The sequence below is a fragment of the Onychostoma macrolepis genome, chromosome 03 (assembly GCF_012432095.1).
Source record: "Onychostoma macrolepis isolate SWU-2019 chromosome 03, ASM1243209v1, whole genome shotgun sequence".
In the NCBI taxonomy this organism is placed as follows: domain Eukaryota; kingdom Metazoa; phylum Chordata; class Actinopteri; order Cypriniformes; family Cyprinidae; genus Onychostoma; species Onychostoma macrolepis.
This window is the reverse complement of record NC_081157.1, coordinates 15,344,146-15,369,765: the sequence shown is the minus strand read 5'-3', so window position 1 is coordinate 15,369,765 and position 25,620 is coordinate 15,344,146. Positions and strand designations below refer to the sequence as shown.

At 38.3% G+C, this 25,620-nt stretch overlaps 1 protein-coding gene across 3 annotated transcripts in view; it reads left to right on the top strand.

Moving 5' to 3' along the window:
• The window catches only part of rnf213a (ring finger protein 213a), a 92,448-nt gene that overhangs the window by 7,651 nt on the left and 59,177 nt on the right, over window positions 1-25,620 (top strand). For all 3 annotated transcript variants that reach the window (XM_058769354.1, XM_058769352.1, XM_058769353.1), the window contains exons 3-10: window positions 8,340-8,500; window positions 8,632-9,341; window positions 11,214-11,280; window positions 11,399-11,547; window positions 11,626-11,796; window positions 11,873-12,075; window positions 12,869-13,158; window positions 13,764-14,023. In XM_058769354.1, coding sequence (XP_058625337.1) covers window positions 8,340-8,500; window positions 8,632-9,341; window positions 11,214-11,280; window positions 11,399-11,547; window positions 11,626-11,796; window positions 11,873-12,075; window positions 12,869-13,158; window positions 13,764-14,023 — 2,011 coding nt within the window. The remainder of the gene's footprint in view (window positions 1-8,339; window positions 8,501-8,631; window positions 9,342-11,213; window positions 11,281-11,398; window positions 11,548-11,625; window positions 11,797-11,872; window positions 12,076-12,868; window positions 13,159-13,763; window positions 14,024-25,620) is intronic.

Sequence of the window (25,620 nt, the reverse complement as noted above, 5' to 3'; positions counted from 1 at the left end):
TCGCGGTAGCACAGTCTCGTGTTGTTTCCACCAGTGTGGCAAATCCTTTTCATCACCGTAATAATTGATGGATATCTAAAATATAAAAACAAGGAGGAAGCCTAAAACAAGCCCGATGCCCAGCCTGCATCTGAGCTATGACGTGAAAAATGTTCCGAAGCAGTAAATAAGTTGGGGCTTGTTGGGCTCGGGCTGAAATGTAAGGCTCTAAAGCACAGCTTGTTGTGTTTAAGTGACAAAAATACACACAAAATGAAGTTAAAATGGCCATCTTGGCGAGTAAGCACTGTCGTTTTTTTTTAAGTGAATGTAAACCGTTGCGAAAGAGAAAAGTTTCCGGTAACACTTTACGGTAAGGGAACATGAATTACCATGAATTCATGCATAAATTAATGTGTTAATTATGCATTACTTCGTGCATTAATATCTCATGAATTATGAGGAACTGACATGAGTTCAAAGTCTTTCATTCATGACTTCATGGATGAACAACACCTTAATTAAGACATTAACTAAGGTGAGTACATTGTTATGATTTATTAAGCATGATCATGTTTTCTTTGTTCACAAAAAAACAAGGTCTTTACTATCCATTGTGGATATGCTTATGGTACATGATTCAAAAAAGCATTATTTCGTGCATGTAAGACTACTTGAATTATTAAAGGAATATACAAAAATCCACATTATCTCATGCATGCAGGCTAGAACAGTATATCAATTAATGTGAGAACTAATGTTTTTCATTAAATATGATATGAGTTATCAAGCATGTTCATATCTTCTTCATAGTAGCCTGCAGGTAAATGGACAGACCCCAACATTGGCTAATCACAGCACATAGTATGTGAATTCTGTTAACATCCAAATACAGTAGTCATCATTAACTAAGCATTAGCTTCTCATGACTTCATCATGTGTGTGGCCCCTCAACTAAAGTAAAAGAAAGAAAAGAGTAAAGTTTGATGAGACTAGGTGGCATTTCTCCTCATGGTTTTGGAGGAGCTGCTGGCATGCAAGCACGCTAGAATGGCGCTCTCAAAATTTGCGGGCAAAAAGACTAAGCTAAAAGCATGGCTAAGAGACCTAATGCAAAAAGCGATGACTAAAAGCATAATTTGATGGTGTCCTGAGTTTTTAAACCTGGCTGTTGGACACATCCCAAGTGGTGTCTTGACCAATTAGACATCGTCTTAGCTCGGGGTGTTGCTATGTTTCTCCTCCCAATACATAAATCAACATGTTATCTTATCAGTCACATGGTCTGAATTTTGGACTTGATTTCTATAACAAGAATATAATACATTTTACAAAGTATTGATTGATAGAAACGTTTAAAGAATGAATTTTCAAGCTCATACATAACCATGCCAAACATGAATATAAACCTTTATGCCATGGTCTGTCTGAATACTCGATTCTGATTGGCTGGCAGGTGTTGATTAAATTCGTTGAACTGCACAGGTAGTTCCAGGTCAGTTTAATCATGTTCTATATTAATGCGCTTCCTATAAACATTGGTAACCATAGTAACATACAGTTACAGTTGAATAGTAATACAGACGAAAATAACCGTCATTTTTATCGTTCCGGTCAAATATTGCAGCACAAACATTGTTAACATCTTTAATATGTGAATGCTGGGAAATGACCATGGTATAAACGGGATAATCAACTTCGCGGAGGCAACCACCCTCTGCTGCGCGTTGGGCGGTTCTTCGCCTCCGCGTCGTGCATTCAAATCGTTTAATGCACAGCTAGCCGTTGATTATCCCTTACATAAACTACTCAATAGTTATTCAAAAGACATGCACAATGAGCAGTGTTGGGCAGTAACGCATTACTTAGTAACGCGTTACTGTAAATTGATGACTTTTTTAGTAACGGAGTAATTTAACGCAACAGAGTGTGGCGCGGGACAAGATGGGCGAGTGCTGGTGCGGCCGGGTAGACACTCGTGTGTGTGCAGGATGCAGAAGAATAAAATGATTCACGGGACTCCCGCAAAATATAAATATTGGTCGCACTTTATATTAGGTGGCCTTAAATACTATGTACTTACATCAAAAAATAAGTACAATGTACTTATTGTGTTCATACTGTATTGCAAAACACTATTGCTGCTATTGAGGTGGGATACGGGTAAGGTTAGGGGCAGGTTTGGTGGTATGGGTAGGTTTAAGGGTGGGTTAAGGTGTAAGGGATGGGCCAGCAGTGTAATTCTAAATGTATTTACAGAAATTAATTACAGATGTAATTACATATAGGTGTTTTTAAAAATATAAGTACAATGTAAAAACATGTATGTACACAATAAGTGCATTGTACCAAATGATTAATTCAAATGTAAGTATATAGTAGTTAAGGCCACCTAATATAAAGTGGGACCGAAATATTTAAACATAAAATATCTAAAACAAGTAAATTGTTATTCATCTATTGCACAAAAGCAACAAGAACTAATATAAAAAAAAAAAGATTAACAGGCGCCAGCTTAGGCGGTGTTTCTGTTTAGGCTATAATGCATGTTTGCTGCGTTGAGCAATGTTGATTTCTGGAACGCAATGGCCAGTCAGGAGTGCAGTCCTGAAATTGCGTGCTCATCCTCTCATTATAACACCCGAATTGTAGACATTATGAAAGATTCATTATGCATATATTCATTGTGTTATAACAGAGCTTTGTGAGATTGCGATGAACTGAGATGTCATCTTTTTAGAGATTATAAAAGCAGCACTGTTTGCTGGCATTCTGCCATGCCAAACCATGTACATAACAGCCTATGCTTGCTTTAGTTAAAAATAACAGTGTTCTGTGAATGTTGATGATTTAATAACAAATATTTATTGGGAGTGTTTATGCTGGGATTTCATGTAAATTTCATGGATGTAGCCAGTGGTGTAGTGGTGCCTGGAGAAGTGGGTATACTCTTAATTTATGCCCCCAATTTTTTTTTTTTAAACGGCCCGGCAAAGGATGAACGACCTGTGTCAAAAACAGTGACATGTAAAACTAGTCTTGCATATTTAGTTGACTCTCAAATGGACCAGTAATATTTGCACACTGTCACTTAGCTTCTGCTGCTTGAGTAAGGATCATTATGAAAATAATATTATCCACAGAAGAGGTGCAGATTTTGCAATAAATAATTTAAATAAATAAATATATAAATAGACTGCAGCAACTGACATTTTGACAGAACCTCTAGTAAATTACATGCTATTTTGTTTAGTTGTCTGTTCAAAATTGTGGGAGAACTGTGATCAGAACAAACAAAAAAATCGTGATTCTCAATCATTTCAGAAGTGAGGGGAACAGAAATGTCTAATATAATAACTTTTTTGTATAATTGACAGGTTTTATAACGACTTATTATTATTATTATTATTATTATTATTATTATTAATTATTAGGCTACCTCTTGCTTTTAATTGGCTGAGAAATCAAATGCACTGCTGAACAATAACCAATAATTTATAATATTTTTCCTGTATTTTACTAATGACAATTTTATGATTTGTTTAGCCTATATACTAGAGCCCTGCGCAGGACTGTTTTCTTAAACCCGCACCCGCCCGCTCCTGCTGAATTTCTGACCAGGACCGCCCACTCCCGCAACCTGCATGTTCCACTCCTGCCCGCGCCCGCAATGTTTGTGTCCACTCCCGCCCGCTCCCGCGGACTTTCTCTCAGAGCTTTTAAAAAATGTTGGCTACACAAATACTCAAATGTTCGTTCAACTTAACATCCAGTATAGCAGGCTTTAAATATGATTGCATTTAAATAAGATGAAGTAATGCTAAACCAAAGCACCACACCTGACAAAAACATTGGGTATTTTTTTTATAAAACATTAACCATTACAACAAAAGCACAAATAGCAGCACCTCAGTTTTTAAAAGTAGCCTACTGCTTGATACACAAGCACCAAACGATTTACTAAACAAACTATTTAAAGGTCATTTCACACCCAGTCCAAAATTTTCACACGTTAAAAAATAAATACAACCTCACGTTATGTCAATCACGTTTACACACTGCCTCCAAAACTTTCGTCCGTCATACAAAAAAAAAAATTCGGATCAGGTTCGAGTTTCTGCGTTTTCGCATCTGTAGTATGCATTTTGATAGGAAAGGATGAGTAATACAAAAATCGGAAAAAAGCAAGCGAAAATTTTGGACTCAGTGTGCAGTGACCTTAACTATTAACAAACAGTTTAAGGCTAGGCTAAATAAGCCAAAGCAAAATATGAAATAAGTTTAACTTAAGTAAATAAACACATAGAACTTCGGGCAGAGGTGCCAGATTTATGTGCACATTTATCGCAACTTACGAAGTTTAACTCTTTCCCATTTTTTTTGTGACAATTGAGAATTGTTTCCAGATATCTGACTTGCCTTGCCTTGCTTTGCTTTGCTTTTGTCAAGTAAACAGCTTTTCTTCTCAACTTAACTGTGTTGACTCCATTTCTATTACACACCAAATCCCAACGTTCCCTGCGGGTCTCCCATGAAATGTTCTGACCGCCCACTCCCGCCCGCAGCAAAGGTAAACCCGCCCGCTCCTGCGTGATTTGCATTGGGTCCCGCGGGAGCCCAAACCCAATGCAGCCCTCTACTATATACTACATTTTCGCAGAATATATTTTATAGCCTAGTATCTATTGGCAAGTGTAATAAATGCTATTAATTAGCCTACTTAGCACTGCATTATTCAGAATCAGATGCGCTTTTTTATTACCTGGAGATGCAAGGCTCGAATTTGCGACCATTTTGGTCGCATATGCTCCCATAATTTAATCTGTGCAACTTCAAAATATATTTGGGAGCATTTGTGCGAGTGCATATAATTGTTGTAGTGTGACCTGTTTTCATTTATCTAAAAACGTTCACGGTTATGTGCCTTCTGTGTGCTGATACGGTGACCGGTCTGCCGTTCTGTCAAACGTTACATAACTTCATCTTTTACGTTCTTAAATTTAATTTTAGATTGGTTAATATTAGCTGTCAATCACTCAGTCACTGCTTTCCGCTGTCAGGTGACATGGAGCAACTACCGCAGGAAATGCAAAGGGCTGAAGAAGAGAGAAAATGAAAGGAAACACTGACAGATTTCTTTTGTAAACCACCTAAAGTTTTCGGAGAGAATGGTTGAAAGACATGAAAATGCACTGTGCTCTGTGCACTGTGAAGCCTGTGGGACAGAGTTTGCAGGTAACACTAACAGCATTCGCCACCGAATCTACACATTTTAAGCTCGAGAGCTTGGTTAAATACAGGGAGAGTGCCAAACACAAGAAATGCAGGGACAAGTGTGTGGCAAAACGTTCAGGATCGTTCATCAGGTTCAATCGTTAAGGCCTTTAATTGACAGGATGCTCGCGTAAGGGGCTGCGATAATATCGTAATTGTTGTTTTAACGATGTGCAATTTGACATTATCAAGTATATTGCAAAAACCAAACCAAACACCTACAGAGAGTGCACGCATACATGACGTGATGAAGTCTAGTAGGTTAGAATAGTGCCCGTGCGCATTTACAGTGCGTTTTCACTGCATGATTCAATCTATTAAAATGCATAACAAAATTCAAGATATGAGGGCTTTATATCATTTCATATAGTTAATATCACACGAACAGTGCCGTTTTTTCCTCCAAAAATCAGCATGATTACAAATGTGATATTGATTTTATACAACAGTTCAATAAACAAGAAGTGAATATTAAGAGACTTACGTCTTAGACGCCATATTTCCTGTTTTTGCTCCATTTCGACAACAAAAATAATTCCAAACAAAGCCACAGCACTGTTTCGCGTCTCTGAGCTACATGACGGTGGCTGCATCTGAAAACTTTGGCAGCTGACTTGCTGCCTCGCTGCCTTATGAGGCAATGACTTTGCAGGCAGCGTTTTTGCACGAAGGCACCTCACGAAACTGATTTCGGAGAGGCTTCTGAGGCAGCGTAACGGTTTAATGATCTACAACAAAATAGAACGAGTTTTGGTGATAACTAAACGAATATTTAATTACTGTAATACTAAATTCAAAGATGAATTTTGTTGATACTGATTTCATTTGCTTGATAACAGCCCAAATGTCTTATTATTGTAATTGACTGTTTAAATGTAAGAATTTGACTCAAATGATGCACACTTTTAGAAAAAAATGGCTTAATTGTGAAAATGACCATAAAAGGCAAAAATCAATTTAAACTAATTGGAAAAGATTAATTTCTATCACTGATGTGAACTGACCACCACACAGAATATGAAGAATATCAAAATCAACTGTCCACGGTAGTCCTTAAGACTACCAGCACATTAACACAAGATCAGTACAATAACACAAGCTATCATCTAATTCTCGTTATCGATAAAATCCTAGAAAATATCAAGATTTTTTGTCAATATTGCACACCCCTAGCTGCCAGCCGTTCTGCGCAATTGGCAGAGCTGAATGTAAAATTTAACACTGCATACACCATCCTAACCCTCGCCAAAGAGGAGCTCTATCTTTGTGTTTAACCAAACTCAGATTAATTTAGGTGGTTTACGAAATAAATCTGTCAGTGTTTCTTTTCATTTTCTCTCTTCTTCAGCCCTTTGCATTTCCCGCGGTAGTTATAGCTCCCTGTCACCTGACAGCGGAAAGCAGTGACTGGATGATTGACAGCTAATATATTAACATATCTGCATTGAAGTTAAGAATGTAAAGATGAAATGTGTTAATATATAATTTGTAGTTACGGTGCTCATAAATTTTTGGTGGGTGCTCCTAAATTTCTGCTGGTGCTCCTAACTTTTTAAAGTTGGGAGCACCAGTGCTACCAAGTAAAAAAGTTAATTTAGAGCCCTGAGATCACTTGAAAAACACACAAACCATATTGTCGCAATCATGTGTTTACTGTCTTCACGTTTCTTTTTATTCAGCTTGGCTACAGTAGAGATAACTTTAGCTACAGCGATAGTTGGATTCTTGCACGTCGTGACTCATATGTTGTTTTTTTTTTACAGTCTATGGTTAGTACTTCTATGAGGCCGTTTCGGACTTTCTGCGTGAGAGCGCAATCCGGCTTCGAGTAGCCTATTAATGAAACATACACTGCATGAGAGTTTACATCTCGTTCCTGACCACATCACTGTCTTTACTGGATATTTTTAGGGAATATTTGTATTTATTCAACATGCGATTGGATTAGTTACTCATATGCTGGACTGTCATGATTTGGCTAGTGCAGGACACTACTGAATGATGTGCATCAGAGGGGATTTAGAAGTGGGTATGCGGAATGCCGACTGATAAAGAAGTGGGTATACGCCGTATACCTACGTATACCCTCCACTACACCACTGGATGTAGCCACAGAAAAAGTAATGTAACTAATTACTTTTGAAATAAAGTAATCAGAACAGTAACGCGATTACTTTTAAAAGGAGTAATCAGTAACCAGTAATTTAATTAAATTTTCAGAGTAACTTGCCCAGATTTCAGATTTAACTTGCATGATAGTAATATAGGTTACATACATAATATGGAGTTATGCATATAAATGATTAGTTGCTCATAAGTCCTTTTAGCATCATTTTTTAGGTGCATATAGGCTATACATTGTAAAGGCAGTTTCTGTGCCATTCTATGAATGTGACGGCATGTTCTGTGAAGACCACAGGTCAAAAGGGTTTAGAAGGAATCTCAGTCTGGTCTTTGTCTGCTAGTTGGGGGAAGTCAATCTGAGGAGGTCTTTTTAGCTCTTGATTTCTATCACGGATTTACATGTGATTGTCATGCTGTGCATCTCTTTGACCATTAATCTTGGTTACTTGCCCTAAATTTGACAAACTCCTTCCTGAGTTGGAATTGTCAATAAGAGTTATTTTGTTTAATGTTGAAAGCTGTTCAAAGCTGCTAGTTCGTTAGGCTCACTTCAGACTCGTGGCGCCAGGGTATCGTGGACAGATTTATGAAGTTGTCTTGTTATTCTGGGCCTCTTTGTGGAATTTGGCTCTTTGGGTTGTTCAACACCAATCTTAAATTGTCTGATTTGCTCTGATACCCTATACTGGTTAATGATTGACTAATGAGCCATCAGGAAAGTAATCTAAATGAACAAAATACTCTTATTATACAATTCTCCACCAGATTTACTATGCTGCATGCAAGTTCAGGCTAACTCAAAAACTTGCGTACATGAGCTGAGACCTGAAGTGAGATCTGATCGTAGATAAATTCCAAGTTGTGTAGATGGAATAGTACGCCCAAATTTTCTGTTGTACATTGGCTTCGTAAATGAGGCCCAGTGTGTGTCTGCTGTGTGACCTTTGTTTTTTCTTTATCAGACAAGCCACAAGACAAGTTTCAAACATCCTCAAACATTCCACACAGTACAGATGCAGAAATTACTGATATCAGCCATAAATCAGAAGCATTGGATAACCAGATTGCCAGTCTATCTCCAAAACGACCAAATGAGGATATAAACCCTAATCCAAAGAAAAAGGTGCTGAACATGAATATCAGTTTTAACTTTTAAGTAGTCCTGTTTTTTTTTTGTTTTTTTAATATTTCTTATTATGAAATTCTATTGTTGGTGATTCATAATGCAGATTTTTATTCATGCTGCTTCTACAGAAAAGAAAGAAAAAGAAGAAAAAAGCAGGTGTTGCAGAGGGGCCTTCGTCTCTGACCTCTGATCTCTCTGATATATCTCTGGATGATAAAGAGAAGAAAATGGAGGAAGACCAATCTTCTGACAGTGATGCCTCTTACTGCACTGTAGATGACATGCCTAAGCCGGCTGAATCATCCTCTCATTTGAGCCCACCAGAGAATGAATCCACTGGGCCAAGACCGCTCAACACAACTTCACACCATGCTGGTGTAGATCAGTCTGTTGAGCAGGCGAATAGTACCGAGGAGAGTTGTGTAACAACCAGAATGTCAAAAAAATCTAAGCCTAATTCGACACAAGAGCCGATCAGCACCAGCACTGCCAGTGATTCTCCAGCAGTGTTAGTGGGAGCAAATCAGACAACTGAAAAAAACAAAACTAAATCCAAGAATAAGGGTCAAAAAAGCATGTCCACAAGAGCACAGACAACTCGAGAACAGAATGCTAATGTGGACCAGAACGCAAACATAAAGAGCAGCACAGGTGATCAAATGGAAACAGATCAGCAGGACGTGGAACCATTGAAGGATCACAGTTCCAGTGGAGATTCGACGATGAAAGTTGAGCTCAGTGAAAAGCAACAGTCTGCTCACGCTAACCAGATGAATCCAGAATCCAAAAAAGTCAAAGAAAGTGGTGGTACAGAAACTAAAAAGGACAACCAAAAAAAGTATGCCAAATCTTTTGATGAATTTTGGTAAATGATACTTATTCAGGGATGTGATTTCTTTTTTCCCCCATATAAATGCAATACGGATTTCTGTATTTTCCGACCTCTGAGGGACAAAAATTGTTAAAAATAAATAAATGAAAATTTTGTTACAAAAAAATTAAACTCATTTTATTAATTTGTATCTTCATTAAAATTAATAGAAAAAAATAAGCCTAAGCTTACAATGACAATAAGAAACAGTAAAACATGAATGAAGTTGAATCAGATTGATTGTGAAATTCGTTTAAACTTAAACTGACTTAGGAAGTCGTTTGTTGCCATGACTTTTTGATCATATTATTACCTGTAACATGTCTGTGCCGTACCCAAATCAAGAATTAATGACCCTTTCTACAGCCATTGCAAAGAGATCGCAGAGAAAGATCGAGAGCGTCTATTTACCTCAGCAGCAACCAATCTCGCATTCTCGCATGTGCAGCGCTTATTTTGATCTTTAACGTTAGATCTTTCCTATTCTTGGAACAAAATTAATTACTCTTAATAAAAAAAAAATCCCACACACAACATCAACAATACTGCAATGACAAAGTAGCTTATATTAAATATAAAACTTTTATTAACAGAACGAATAAGACATATGTATTTTATTCATCATGCATCAACACCATTGCTGAGTATTTTCTCCTTAAAACTGTAGTTTCCCATAGGCCAGGGTTCCTCAATTAGTTTTCGCCGAGGGCCGAATTCTGCCAACAACATCAAGCCAAGGGCCACTGACATAATGTATTTTATATATATATATGTTATACTACATTCATTTCTACATTTATTTATGTATTCTACATTTATTTATGCATTTCTACATTTATTTATTTCTGTATTTCTGTGTCCGTATGTTAATAAGGTAGGCGGTCATAAGAAAAGGACACTAGAAAACACTAGTTTATTAGTAAATAATTCAAATATCTTCTTTCTATTTCCCCCGGACACATTCATGGTAATTACTTTTGCTGGGGCTTTGCAGCAAGCTTCAGCCTATTGCGTGCATTTGAACACAGAACTCTTCAGCTGCGCTGACGGAGCGTTCTCTGCTGCTGCGGGACTCTAAACACTGTCGAGCTGCTCTTCAGTCACAGCACGGTCTCGTGTTGTTTCGACCAGCACGGCAGTTTTTTTTCATCACTAATTGATGGATGTCTAAAATATAAAAATAAGGAGAAGCCTAAAACAGGCCCGAGGCCTGGCCCGCGTCTGAACTATGACGTGAAAATAAATGCTGTTAATTAAACTTTATATTTATCGAAAACTCCTGAAAAATAGTGTATCAACATTTTGACACAAAATATGATGCAGCAAAATTGTTTTCAACATAATAATCAGAAATGTTTCTTGAGAGTCAAATATTATTATTTTTTAATTTTTTAATTTTTTATTTGTAGTAATATTTCACAATGTTGTTTGTTGTTTTTAGTTTATTTTATTTTTTTTACTTTATTTTAATCAAATAAATTCAGCCTTGATGAGCAGAAGATATTTATTTCAGAATCATTAATGATGAAGTAAGGTTTCCAAACATTTGGCATGTGCTTTAATAATAATAATAATAATAATAATAATAATAATAATAACAATTAAATATACTATATACTTTGAATATACTATAGTACTTTATTATCATGATTATTAAATGCTAAAATTAATAAGTGCTGGGGGCGTGGCTTGTGGGTGTGACTTGGGGCGTGGTCAGATTTTCTCTAGCTGATCACATGCCTGCTTATTTTTAATAAGCTTTCTTGAAAGCCAGGTTTCTTATGCCATTTCATCAAATTGAAAATGCCAATAAATACACTTTGTCTTTAAAAATCACAGAATTCAGAATGAGGACCCACCGAAATCATCACAGGAAATGGTGTTTGGCCCACAGAGTAAATTAAAGGTAATTTATATAAATCCAAATGCTGGTTGATATATTGGGAAAACTGATACATTGGTCTGTTACTGGAAATTACAAATAGAAATAGTATTTTGACCATTTTGGTTTATTTTATGAGTAGAAGAATCAGGATTCCAGCAGAGATCCAACAGTGAAGGCCGAGCAAAGTCAGAAGCAGCAGACTTCACATGAAAAGAAAGATTCTGTTGCTGACCACAAACACAATGAAAGTGACAGTACAAAAACTCGGTGTGAGGCACCTCCAAAAAGGTATGCATAATTGTCATGAATGCACTTCTTTACAGCAATTTGTTTTTGCATTTTTATTTCCAAATTTTTGAATTACAGGAATCCAGCATCAGCTCAACATATAAGTTCCAGTGACAGACTGACCATTTACTTTCATGCAGTCCTGTCAAAAGACTTCAAATTTAACCTAGAAGAAGATCTAATCTTTATAAGGGCCGGTGGTTGCCTTGGTGACTGGGAAAATAATTTGGTCGAGATGTCTGTGTCACGGTTAGTAAAGTTTTTCTGGAGCAATTATCGATTATTCATTACTGAAATCATTTATTTGAGAATAATATGATTACAGGGATCTCGGTGAGCACGGATTTCTTGTCGAAGGGAAATTTGTATGCAAGAAGACCAGTGCAGAAGCTGTGTCCATACCATACAAGTATGTTGTATATAAAGCAAAAAAGCAGAAGTACGAGTATGAATACATCTACAAACTGGATTCAAATGAAACCACCAACAGATGTTTGTTTGTCAAACCACGTCTCCTGAATGATGAAGGTAGGTGAAGTTCGTCAAAAGTATATTTAAATAATGTGTATGTGTCTTAACAAATTTATTAGACCACCTGTCACAAGAGAAAAAAACGAATATTTTTTAGGAATCTATCAAAAACTTGTTTACAACTAATTTGGCAAATAACAAACTGATATAACTAAATAGTATTTATGAATTCGTGTTTTTATACCCAAATTTGAGCCAGTACATTCAACTTCTCTCAGAAGTCAGAAATGAATCAAATTAAAAAAAAGTTATATATATGAAGCTGGAGCGCGCGTCTGAAACGTCTCCAGATTGATGTGATTGTAAAGACGTTCTGCGACTGAATAAATGCACTTCATGTCAAGAAAAAAGAGACAGAATTAGCAGTTATGAGTGGCCACCCCTTAGCTCCGCCCCTTATTTAACGTTGTTAAATAAGTTTAACGTGTTAAACTGAAAAAAATTCATCGCCTGCATTATCGCGCTAATTTTGACAGCACTAATATATATAAGGATTATTTTTTTCAGTTTTTCTTGTAAAAGTAAATTCAAAATTCAAGGATAACAACAATAGTTATATTTTAGCATTAGAAATACCACTGTGACTAAAGATCTTACACATAGTGGTGGATGATTAGGGCAGCTGTGGCACAAACCTTACATTGGGTGGTGGTGGTCTAATAAATTTGTTAAGCTCTATATGTATATAGTGCTCAACAAATTTATATATACACTGCCATTCAAAAGTCATCAGTAAGATCAGTAAGTGTGTGTGTGAACAGACTTAATTTGTTCTTTTGGTATATTGCAGGAGAATGGCATCAGTATGACGATATAATCTGTGTAGAACCTTCGAAGAATATGTTGAAACGGCTCAAAGATGCTTTCTGGCCTGATCAGAGGAAAGATGTAATTCAGGGGAGAGAATTGGCTGGTATAATCATGCTGGAAACAATTTTTGACCACCTGAGAAACTGGGGCAAAATTAACCTGAACAGCTTCTTTAGTCAGCTACGACAGTTTTATGAAGTTTATGGAAACCCTTTTGTTTTTGAAAAGACCGAAATGAAATGGTACTCACTCAAGTACGATGAAAAAGATGTGAGTAAACCATTTGGATTTCAGCATATACTGAACACATTCATACATGACAACAGTAGTTCACACAAGAATGAAAATCGTCATTAATGTTGTGCTTACATTTCATTCCAAAACTGTATGACTGTCTTCCATGGAACACAAATGAAGCAATACTGCAGAATATGCAGACTGGACTTTTCAAGCTTCAGAAAAGACAAAAATGCATAAAGTGGCATAAAACTACTCCATATGACTCATGCTACATCCCTTCTGAAGTCAGCTTTTAAATCTTTGCATTTTTTTTTATAATTCAAGTATGGCATGGCAGGACGTATGAGCCAGGTTGACTTTTTTTTTTTTTTTTTTTTTTTTTGTGCAGGTCAAATTCTTAAAAAAAAAATTACAAAAAATCAGATTTTAAAAACTGCAGAAACCCTGTGTAAAATAGTATGTACTTTAGCAATATTAGTCCTTTTGTGTTACACTGAAGAAAGGAGGTCATATAGTATGAGTTTGGAACAAATCAATTATGACAAAGCTTTCACTTTTTGGTGAGGTATGCCTTTAAGATGCGATCAAATGCAAATGTCAACATGAAATTTAACAGTCTCGTTTTCTTTTGTCAGGTGAGCAAGCTTCTGAAGCAGTTCATGCTTCAGCAGGTGACTCCAGAGTTACAGAAAGACAGCAAAGAAAGGAGTGCTTTCATCAAGGAGCCACTGAAGGCTGCTTTTATTATGCTGTATGTGTGGAAACAGTATCATCTAGACTTAGACAATGGGACTCTTTCTCGTCTCTGCACTGCCCTTTGCCTGCCAAAATTACCTAAGGATGAGTTCCTGTCTTTCTGGACTGACATAATGGAATCTTTCTCAGCGATAAAAAAGTGAGTACAAGTATTTCAGTTATACATGAATTATAGAGAGAAAGAGTGTCACAAAACATGTAGTTTAGTTTGAGCAAACTCAGGGTTTTTTTTTTTTGGTCTTAAGAATCTGGTTGTTGTTTTTTAGCGGTATTCATTGGCATGGTAACTTACACTAATGAGAACAAAACCTGCTCTGGAGCATGTTAGCCATGTAATGTACTGCAATAATCTTGGATTGTCTGATCTTATAATCTTGATATATAGTAAATTGTTCTCTGGAAACCAGAAGAACCAACTGTGTTGTCGTGGAACCATGTGGTGTGTAATTATTAGTGATAGATGAAATACACAAATTAAGTAATTGAGTATATTTTATTGTATTAAGTACTCCTTTTCAATTTTAGTCAATAAAAAAAAACAAAAAAAAAAACAAAGTTATTTGATTTCTAATGTACTTAGAGATAGTTCACCCAAAAATGTAAATTTCCTTTAATTTACTCACCCCATGCCATCCAAGATATAGTTGACTTTTAGAAGAATTTTAGCTGAAATCATGGTTCTTGGTGATTTCATAAAATGCAAGTCAGCAGCTGCCCTTTTTTGAGAATAAAAAAGAATACCAGGGAGCACAAAATTAATACCCATGGCAGGTTCTCATGGAGGTCTCATGAAGCGAAACAGTTGGTCTGTGTAAAACATTATTTTTACAACATTATTACCTGTAATCCAGAGCCTCAGGCAAATGGGTAAATCTGATTCTTTTCTGCGAACTGGTCCTTCCCGACAGTTTGTTTCAATGAACTGGTTTAATTCACTAGTTTGTTTACGTAATCACGCAATGACATAACATAAGCGCAATTATATTATTAAAGCACCTAATAATAATGTGAAACATGGATGTTTTGCATGTCTAAAGCATATAAAGTAGTCAGATCACCTTTTTATATAAACAATGAGAAACCATGAGAACTGGAGTTCACGTGACCCTTCGAAAGCGATGCACGTGTAGTAGCAGGAGAAATAACGTGCTACTGGTGGGATTGCCGGAGGGGGCAGAAGGCTCCGATGCAGCTGGCTTCCTCAGAGCTAATCTTTCCAAGTGGATCCCTTCCCTGAAAGGCCGTGACATTGAGATTGACCGGGCCCATCACGTATCATCACCGTGTATGACGGAAGGAAAAACTCAGATCGGCCGCGTACTCTCATCTTCCGTGTACTAAGATGGCATGACAGATTGGCGATCTTGAAGGGTGCTCGTCAGGACAATGTCACGCTAGTATTTTTTCCCGACTTTAGTCAGAATCAGAATCAGAATTAGCTTTATTCGCCAGGTGTGCGCAAACACACGAGGAATTTGTTGTGTTTTTTTTAAGGTGCTCCTGGTACATACATACATACACATCTGACATGAGAACAGAAAAACCATTTAAATAGTAAGACTTAACAATAGATAATAATAATAATAAGTATGAATCTGGAACAGTAGATTTATGTACAGATTTGTGCATTATTTATTCTATATACAGCTGTATAAATAAACAGATATGTATATGTATTTATATAATACTTGAGAAAGAGGCAATAATTAAAGATGGAGAATGAATTACAGAACACAGGTAATGATCCATGTGTTAGCTATTTAAGCTGGAGATGGCATGGGGGAAAAACTGTTTTTATGCCTAGATGTTCTAGTGCACAGAGATCTGTAGCGTATGCCTGAAGGGAGAAGTGCAAACAAGTTGTGTCCGGGGTGAGAGGGGTCTTTGATGATGTTACCTGCCCGTTTGTTCACTCTGGAGTTGTACAAGTCCTGAAGGCTGGGCAGGTGCACACCAATGATCTTTTCTGCTGTCCTAACAGTCCGTTGAAGTCTTCTTAAATCTGATTTGCTGGCTGACCCAAACCAGACAGTTATATACTCAAGATGGCGCCGCAGATGGCAGCCATGGTTTGTCGCTGCTTGGTACTTGTTCTTTTTTTGTTTGTTTGTCCTGTCTTAAGCAACTTTTTCCCGATCAGCTTTACTAGAAACGAACTCCTGGACATCAGAAATGGCACACCAAATAACTTTCTGCCTACATTTGAGCATTCAGACCTTTTACTGGACATATTAATCGGAGGAGCTGCGTTCCTATACAAGCGCTCCAGGTGACGCAAGCGAGGGAAGCGCGTCGGCGCGCTCGTGAAACTCCGACAGCGCGGGTTTAGGACTCCGCTGCCGAGCATTCATCTGGCGAATCTCCGCTCCCTGGCAAATAAATCAGACGAACTACGACTCCTCACCCGCACAAACAAGGACTTTTTAAACTCCGCTGCGCTTTGCTTCACGGAAACCTGGCTGAACGGAGCCATCCCGGACAGCGCGCTTCATCTAACGGGCTTCCAGCTGTTCAGAGCAGACCGCGTCACCGAGTCCTCGGGGAAAACGAGAGGCGGTGGATTATGTTTTTATATCAATGAAGGCTGGTGTACAGACGTGACAGTTTTGAAGAAGATGTGCTGCCCAAATTTGGAAGCTCTCTTTATTAACTGCAAGCCTTTTTATTCACCGCGGGAGTTTTCCTCGTTTATTCTGGTGAGTGTGTACATTTCCCCTGACGCGCGCGTGGGCGCGGCGCTAGAACTGCTGGCCGATCAAATCGCACACAAAGAGCAGCGTTATCCGGACTCTTTCATTATCATTCTCGGTGATTTTAATAAAGCTAATCTCACCCGTGAACTGCCTAAATATAGACAGCACATCACATGCCCCACCAGAGACAGAAATATACTGGACCACTGCAACACTGTCTTAAAGGATGCATATCACTCTGTTCCCCGTGCAGCGCTGGGACTCTCTGATCACTGTTTGGTTCATCTTCTACCAGCCTATAGGCAGAAACTCAAATCTGCTAAGCCTGTAGTAAAAACTGTAAAGAGATGGACTTCTGAAGCAGAGCAGGATTTACAGGCCTGCTTCGAACTTACTGATTGGAGTGTTTTTGAGGCTGCAGCTACTGATCTGGACGAGCTCACTGACACCGCGACGTCCTACATCAGTTTCTGTGAGGACATGTGTGTACCCACCAGGACATGTGTGTACCCACCAGGACTTATTTAACATTTAACAATGACAAACCTTGGTTCAGTGCAAAACAGCTTCGCCAGGCCAAAGAGGATGCCTACAGGAGTGGGGACAAAGCCTTGTACAAACAGGCCAAATACACACTGAATAGGGAGATAAGAGTGGCAAAATTAACTACTCTGGAAAACAAAAAAAACAGCTTTCAAGCAATGATTCTACATCAGTGTGGAAAGGCCTGAAAGCCATCACTGGCTACAAGACCCCATCCCCCAGCACTGAGGCCAATCAACAACTGGCTGAAGACCTGAACGAGTTCTACTGCAGGTTTGAAAAGACTGGTCTGATACCCCACACTCGCTCCGACCGTCTCACAGCACAGCCATCCACACCATCCCCCTCCCTCCCCCCTACTGTTTCTCAGCCTGTACTCAAGATCTGTGAAGATGATGTATGCAAAGTCTTCAGAAAGTAGAAGATAAGGAAAGCCAAAGGCCCAGATGGTGTCTCTCCAGCCTGCCTCAAAGCCTGTACTGTCCAGCTATCATCCATCTTCACATTAATCTTCAACAGATCACTAGAGCTGTGTGAAGTCCCCTCCTGCTTCAAATGTTCCACCATCATCCCTGTACCCAAGAAACCAAAAATCACAGGACTTCATGACCACAGATGTTAAAGCAACAGGTCTGTAGTCATTAAGTCATTTGAGAGACTGGTGTTGGCCCACCTGAAGGACATTACTGGACCCTTGCTGGACCCCCTGCAGTTTGCTTACCGAGCAAACAGATCTGGGGATGATGCAGTTAATATGGGACTGCACTACATCCTGCAACACCTGGACAAACCAGGGATTTATGCAAGGATCTTGTTTGTGGACTTCAGCTCCGCTTTCAACACCATCATCCCGGACACCAGAACAAACTTTGTTCAAAACAGAACAAAATCATCAGAACAAACTGACACAGCTCTCTGTACCCACCTCCATCTGTCAGTGGATTACCAGCTTCCTGACAGACAGGCAGCAGCTAGTGAGGCTGGGAAAACTCTCATCCAACACCCGCACCATTAGCACTGGAGCTCCTCAGGGCTGCATTCTCTCCCCACTACTCTTCTCCCTCTACACAAATGACTGCACCTCTAAAGACCCCTCTGTCAAACTCCTGAAGTTTGCAGATGACACTACAGTCATCGGCCTCATCCAGGACGCAGCTGGCTGTCTGGTGCAGTCACAACAACCTGGAGCTAAACACGCTCAAAACTGTGGAGATGATCGTGGACTTCAGGAGAAACCCCCCTGCTCTCCCCCCACTCACCATCATGAACAGCACTGTGGCTGCAGTGGAGTCATTCAGGTTCCTGGGCACAACCATCTCTCAGGACCTGAAGTGGGACACTCACATCGACTCCATCGTGAAAAAGGCCCAGCAGAGGTTGTACTTCCTTCGTCAGCTGAAAAAGTTCAACCTGCCACAGGAGCTGCTGACACAGTTTTATTCAGCTGTTATTGAGTCGGTTCTGTGCTCCTCTATAGTCCAGCCACAACTACCAAGAGAAAAAGCTTTAATCCAGTCTTGAAGAAGATGACAGCACTTGGTCTCCAGCCCTTCCTCACCTATCCGGCGGTAATTAAACTACGGCACAAAGGTGAGCAGATGATTATTCGACTCTCCTCAGAATGCGGAGGATTTTATCAGCTCACTGTCACAAAAGAAGACATATGTTGCAGCTCTACAAAGCAACGGGAAACAGCGGCCACCATCTCCATCTCTTCGGCCCAGCGAGAAGAACTTAATGACCGGAATGGAGGCGATTCCAGCTGCCCAGGAGAGGATAATAACAAGGTGGACATGGACACTTTTTTTTTTTTTCTTTCTCTCCCTCTCCTCCTGGGGTATTGTTCCTCTTTATCCGGCACAACTGTCTCTTTACTGGTAAGACTAACAGCATTTTTTTGGAGGGATCTAATGGAGAGTAGGTTTAATTACAATAATTTTTGACTACGTGGGCCTTTTGGGGACATGTCTTGCATTGAGGTGGACCGGTTATGTATCATCACCATTTTTTGTTGCTCAATCAGACTTACGTTCTCGGTAATGTGCGGTCTGAGTTGTTTCTTGTTTATAGTTGTTTGTTGTTCCTGTTTCTGTGTTGCTTTTATTTTTTACAACAGGCATTCATACTTTTATTTATTTTACTTTATTTCTAAAATGATTTTTCATATAGGTGGTTTGGTATCTAGAATGCACACCAGCGTTTACATGTTACTTACAGAATGGGAGTGCTTTTGCTTTTCTTCATTTACTGAATACAATTTTGGGATTATGAATACTCAGTGCATACTCTAAATATTTTATCATTGAATGTGAATAGCCTAAATTCTGCTGTGAAACGTACTCATGTATTAGAATATTTACACCGTAAATCGATTTCCTGTGCGCTGATACAAGAGAGACATTTAAAGCAATCTGACATGGCACGTTTCCAGAATAAGTATTATAAATTGGCAGCCTTCTCCTGCGCTCTTAATAAAACTAAGGGGGTGCTTATCCTTGTTAACTGGAAGTTGCATTTAACAATTGAACATATCGGAAGTGATGAGGAGGGTAGATTTGTTTTTATCCGTTGCAAGATACATTATAATAGGTTAGTATTGGTCTCTATTTATGGTCCGAATGAGACAGACAGTGAATTCCTTACAAATATTTCCAAAACACTACTTGAGCATACTGATTGCCCATTATTGGTGGGTGGTGATTTTAGTGCTGTCGTAAATCCTGCTTTGGATAAAGTCAATCCATCTTCTAAATTACTGAATAAATTTATCACTGAGCTCAACTTAATCGATCTTTGGAGAATTCAGAATACTAAATCTAAGGACTTCACTTTTTTTTTCTAATAGACATAAGACTTTCTCTAGGATAGACTACATATTTCTCAGCCCATCTTTAATTTCGTCTAATTCCTCCATCTCTATATTACCAATTGTATTATTTGATCATTCCGCTATGTTATGCAATATTCCTCTTTCTGATATTAAAGCCAAATCTCCCAGATGGCGCTTTAACATATCATTATTAAGTAATCAGACCTTCATTACTTCTCTAAAAGAATGTATAAAGGAATTTCTTGAAATTAATATGCCCTCTAATGTGGATCCTCAAATACTGTGGGAAACGACTAAGTGTACTATACGAGGATTCTGTATATCTTTCTCTTCTACTCTTGCCAAAGCGAAAATTCACCAGTTTACACAATTAGAAAATAAAATCCAATCATTACAAAGCCTACAAAAACAACATTTTACTGTGCAACAGGCTACACAGCTGTTTTCTTTAAAAGAAGAATATGATTTACTTTCACACTCAAAGGTGGAATTTATCTTACATAGAACTAGGCACAAATATTATTTTGAATCAGAGAGACCTAGTCACCTATTGGCCCTTAGGCTGAAAGAATGTGAGTCTAAGGCATATATTAGTGCAATAAAATCATCGGATGGTCAGGTCACTATGAACCCTGTGGCGATTAACGACATATTTAAAGGTTTTTACACAAATCTGTATAAAGCCGAAACATATTTTGATGAACCAATTTGTAAGCAGTATTTAGATGCATTGTAATTGCCTCAGATCTCACAGGTGGATGAAGAATCTTTGGAGGCCCCATTAAGTTTGGAAGAGCTCCACGTCTCTCTAAAAAGCCTTCAAAAAGGCAAATTGCTGGGTCTAGATGGTCTCCCCCCTGAATTATATTTGGAAATTTGGGATTTGGTATGGACACTTGTGCTTAATTCATTTAATTTTGCAATTAAACATGGTGTATTTCATAGAGATCAAAAAACATAATTGATATCATTACCTCTTAAAAAAGGGAAAGATCCATTAGATTGTTCCAGCTACAGACTGATATCACTTATCCCATGTGATCTAAAAATCTATACTAAAGTTTTTGCTTCTCGTATGGAGAAGGTAATTCATAGTTTGATCAAGGAGGACCAAACCGGTTTTATCAAGGGGCGCAATGTGTCTGACAATATGCGTCGACTCTTTCATATTGACTTTGCAGACTCTCATCCTAGCCCCTGTGCGTTTTTTTTCACTTGATGCAGAAAAAGCCTTGACAGGCTACAGTGGAACTATATGTGGGCAGTTCTGCAATGTTTCGGCTTTGGTGAACATTTAATTTCTATGATTAAGACATTATACCACTCACCTGCAGCATCAGTCTTGACTGGTAATATTATTTCCCCCCCATTCCCTTTACAGCGAACGAGGCAGGGATGTCCGCTTTCACCCTTATTGTTTTGCTTATCTCTTGAACCCTTAGCACAAGCCATCAGGAAATCTGAAGTATCAATTAAGATTCATGATCATAATCATAGTATTTCATTGTACGCTGATGATATTATTTTATATTTAGACCACTTTGATGTTTCAATATAATTAAGGAATTTGATCATTTTAGTAGCTTATCAGGATACAAAATAAATTGGAGCAAATCTGCTTTAATGCCAATTAAAAATGTTAAGGTTAATTCTTCTATTCCCTCATTTATCCCTATTAAGGAATCTTTCATCTATATGGGCATTACCATATATAAAAACATCAATAAGATTGCCAGAGACAATTTTAATAGTATTCTAGTCAAGGTCAAAAATGACATTCAAAGAAGGAAGAATCCCCACAGTTAAGATGAATTTGTTACCTCGGTTTAACTTTCTTTTCTCTATGCTACCACTTTCTTCCCCTCCAGGTTACTTTAAGGAGATCAACTCCGTACTTTCTCAATTTATCTGGAATGATAAATGCCCCAGAATCAAACTTACCACAATACAAAATATACGCACAGGAGGACTGGCTGTACCAAATTTTGAATTGTATTATTGGTCGTTCCAACTTAAAGGGATAGTTCACCCAAAAATGAAAATTCTGTCATCATTTACTCACACTCAAGTAGTTCCAAACCTGTATGAATGTCTTTGTTCTGCTGAACACAAAGGAGGATATTCTGAAGAATGTGGGAAACGGAGCAGTTCTGGGGGTCACCATTGAATTCCATAGTATTTTTTTTCCTACTGTGGAAGTCAATGGTGCCCCAAACCAGCCTGGTTACAAACTTTTCCTCAAAATATCTTATTTTGTGTTAGGCAGAACAAAGAAATTCATACAGGTTTGGAACTACTTGAGGGTGAGTAAATGATGACAGAATTAGCATTTTTGGGTGAACTATCCCTTTAAAGGGATGGAAATTTGCTGTTAATTTACTCACCCTCAGGTCATCCAAGGTGTGGGTGACTGTTTTTTTTATCCAGTAGAACAGTAAAGAAGATTGTCCTTGGTGATTCATAAAATGCAAGTCAGCGGCTGCCGGTTTTTGAGAAAAAAAGAAAAAAAAAAAACATAAAACAAGACCAAATAATTACCCGTTGGCTCCTGGCGATACATTGAGGTCTAATGAAGCGAAATGATCAGTCTGTACAAGAAAATGAACAGTATTTACAACAAAGTATTGCCTTTAATCCACAACCTGGGCAACCGGCTGTCAGCGATGCTGGAGGGCGCTGGACCTGAGACTTGAACCCGCGACCTTCAGGTTACAAGTCCGACTCCCTATCCATTAGGCCACAACTGCCTAACACTATGTCATTAACAAGAGTCCTATGATCAACAACCTACATTGCAGTACGGTACATATACATGGCTTAAAGGCCTATTTACACACAGCAACTGTGTTGTGTTGTGTAAAACTGTGTTCAATTTGCATATAACACAATAATTAAAGATATATAGATTTGTAGTCATTTTGCGGAGACCCGTGTGGCCAAATGTAAATATAGCAGTTTTAACAAATCAGATAATCAGTAAAAATTGCATAATGTGACAAGTGTAAAAAGGCCCTATGTACATTTCAGAATTTTTGGGGGTTTGTTTATTGGCACATAGTCTTGTCTTTATTTTTTTATTAAGCAAACAATGCAATACAGACAGATAAAGCAATATAGACTGGTAAACAAAGAAAAATGTGCTAGCTTATGAAAACAAGAATACAGGAGGAAACAAATAAACAAACAAATGGACAGGAAGAAGAAAAAAGACAATGTAGATGAACATGCATAAATGGTAAATATGTTCAAAGTCTGTGGAAATAAATCCGCATTGTTAATCCTGTTGATCTATTATTTCAAAAATCTAACCTTTCATTGGAGAATAAGAATTTAAAATGGGGGGAAATATCATTATGAAATAAATGTTTTTCTCTAATACACATTGGGGACAATTAACGGTACCCTTTTATTCAATACTTTTTGAAACTTCCATTTGCCAAAATAGCATAGGAGTTTTCTCCTATAATGCCTGATGAGGTTGGAGAACACCTGACAAGAGATCAGAGACCATTCCTTCATCCAGAATCACTCCAGACCCTTTAGATTCCCAGCTCCATGACGGTGCTTCTTCTCTTCAGTTCACCACTCATTTTCTATAGGGTGCAGGTCAGGGAACTGAAATGGCCATAGCAGAAGCTTGGTTTTGTGCCCAGTGACTCATTTTTGTGTTGTTTTTAAAGGGGTCATCGGATGCCCAAGATGTGCTTTAACTGCAGACTGTCAGCTTTAATTTGAGGGTATTTACATCCAAATCAGGTGAACGGTGTAGGAATTACAACAGTTTGCATATGTGCCTCCCACTTGTTAAGGGAAGTAATGGGACAGAATAATAAATCATAAATCAAACTTTCACTTTTTAATACTTGTTTGCAAATCCTTTGCAGTCAATTGCAGCCTGAAGTCTGGAACGCATAGACATCACCAGATGCTGGGTTTCATCCCTGGTGATGCTCTGCCAGGCCTCTACTGCAACCGTCTACAGTTCCTGCTTGTTCTTGGGGCATTTTCCCTTCAGTTTTGCTCAAACTGCTCAATCAGATTTAGGTCAGGTGATTGACTTGGCCATTGCATAACAGTCCACTTCTTTCCCTTCAAAAACTCTTTGGTTGCTTTTGCAGTATGCTTTGGGTCATTGTCCATCTGCACTGTGAAGCGCCGTCCAATGAGTTCTGAAGCATTTGGCTGAATATGAGCAGATAATATTGCCCGAAACACTTCAGAATTCATCCTGCTGCTTTTGTCAGCAGTCACATCATCAATAAATACAAGAGAACCAGTTCCACTGGCAGCCATACATGCCCACGCCATGACACTACCACCACGCTTCACTGATGCTTAGGATCATGAGCAGTTCCTTTCCTTCTCCATACTCTTCTCTTCCCATCACTCTGGTACAAGTTGATCTTGGTCTCATCTGTCCATAGGATGTTGTTCCAGAACTGTGAAGGCTTTTTTTTAAACTCTAATCTGGCCTTCCTGTTTTTGAGGCTCACCAATGGTTTACATCTTGTGGTGAACCCTCTGTATTCACTCTGGTGAAGTCTTCTCTTAATTGTTGACTTTGACACGCATACACCTACCTCCTGGAGAGTGTTCTTGATCTGGCCAACTGTTGTGAAGGGTGTTTTCTTCACCAGGGAAAGAATTCTTCGGTCATCCACCACAGTTGTTTCCCGTGGTCTTCCGGGTCTTTTGGTGTTGCTGAGCTCACCGGTGCGTTCCTTCTTTTTAAGAATGTTCCAAACAGTTGTTTTGGCCACGCCTAATGTTTTTGCTATCTCTCTGATGTATTTGTTTTGTTTTTTCAGCCTAATGATGGCGTCCCAGGAGAAAAACAAGTGCGCTTCCATAATGTACTTAAAGTGCTCTATTTTCACGCACTAATTTTGTACTTAATATACTAAAAATGATTCTTTAGTATTTCTTAAGATAAACTTAAGATCATCTAAGTGTACTCAACTGTGCTATTTTGAGACACCATGAATATGAACTAAAATGCACTTTTAACATACTATCTTTGTATTTAAAAAATATATTTAGCTACCACTTGTAGTACACGTTAGTGTACTAGTGTATGAAAGATGGGTTCAAGTGTACTACAAGTGGTAACTAAATACATTTTTTAAATACAAGGATAGTATGTTAAAAGTGCATTTTAGTTCATATTCATGGTGTCTCAAAATAGCACAGTTGAGTACACTTAGATGATCTTAAGTTTATCTTAAGAAGTACTAAAAGATAATTTTTAGTATATTAAGTACAAAATTAGTGCACAAAAATAGAGCACTTTAAGTACATTATGGAAGTGCACTTGTTTTTCACCTGGGTTGCTTCACTGATAGTGACAGCTCTTTGGATCTCATCTTGACAGTTGACAGCAACAGATTCCAAATGCAAATAGCACACTTGAAATGAACTCTGGACCTTTTATCTGCTCATTGTAATTGGGATAATGAGGGAATAACACACACCTGGCCATGGAACAGCTGAGAAGCCAATTGTCCCATTACTTTTGGTCCCTTAACAAGTGGGAGGCACATATGCAAACTGTTGTAATTCCTACACCGTTCACCTGATTTGGATGTAAATACCCTCAAATTAAAGCTGACAGTCTGCAGTTAAAGCACATCTCGTTCGTTTCATTTAAAATCCATTGTGGTGGTGTATAGA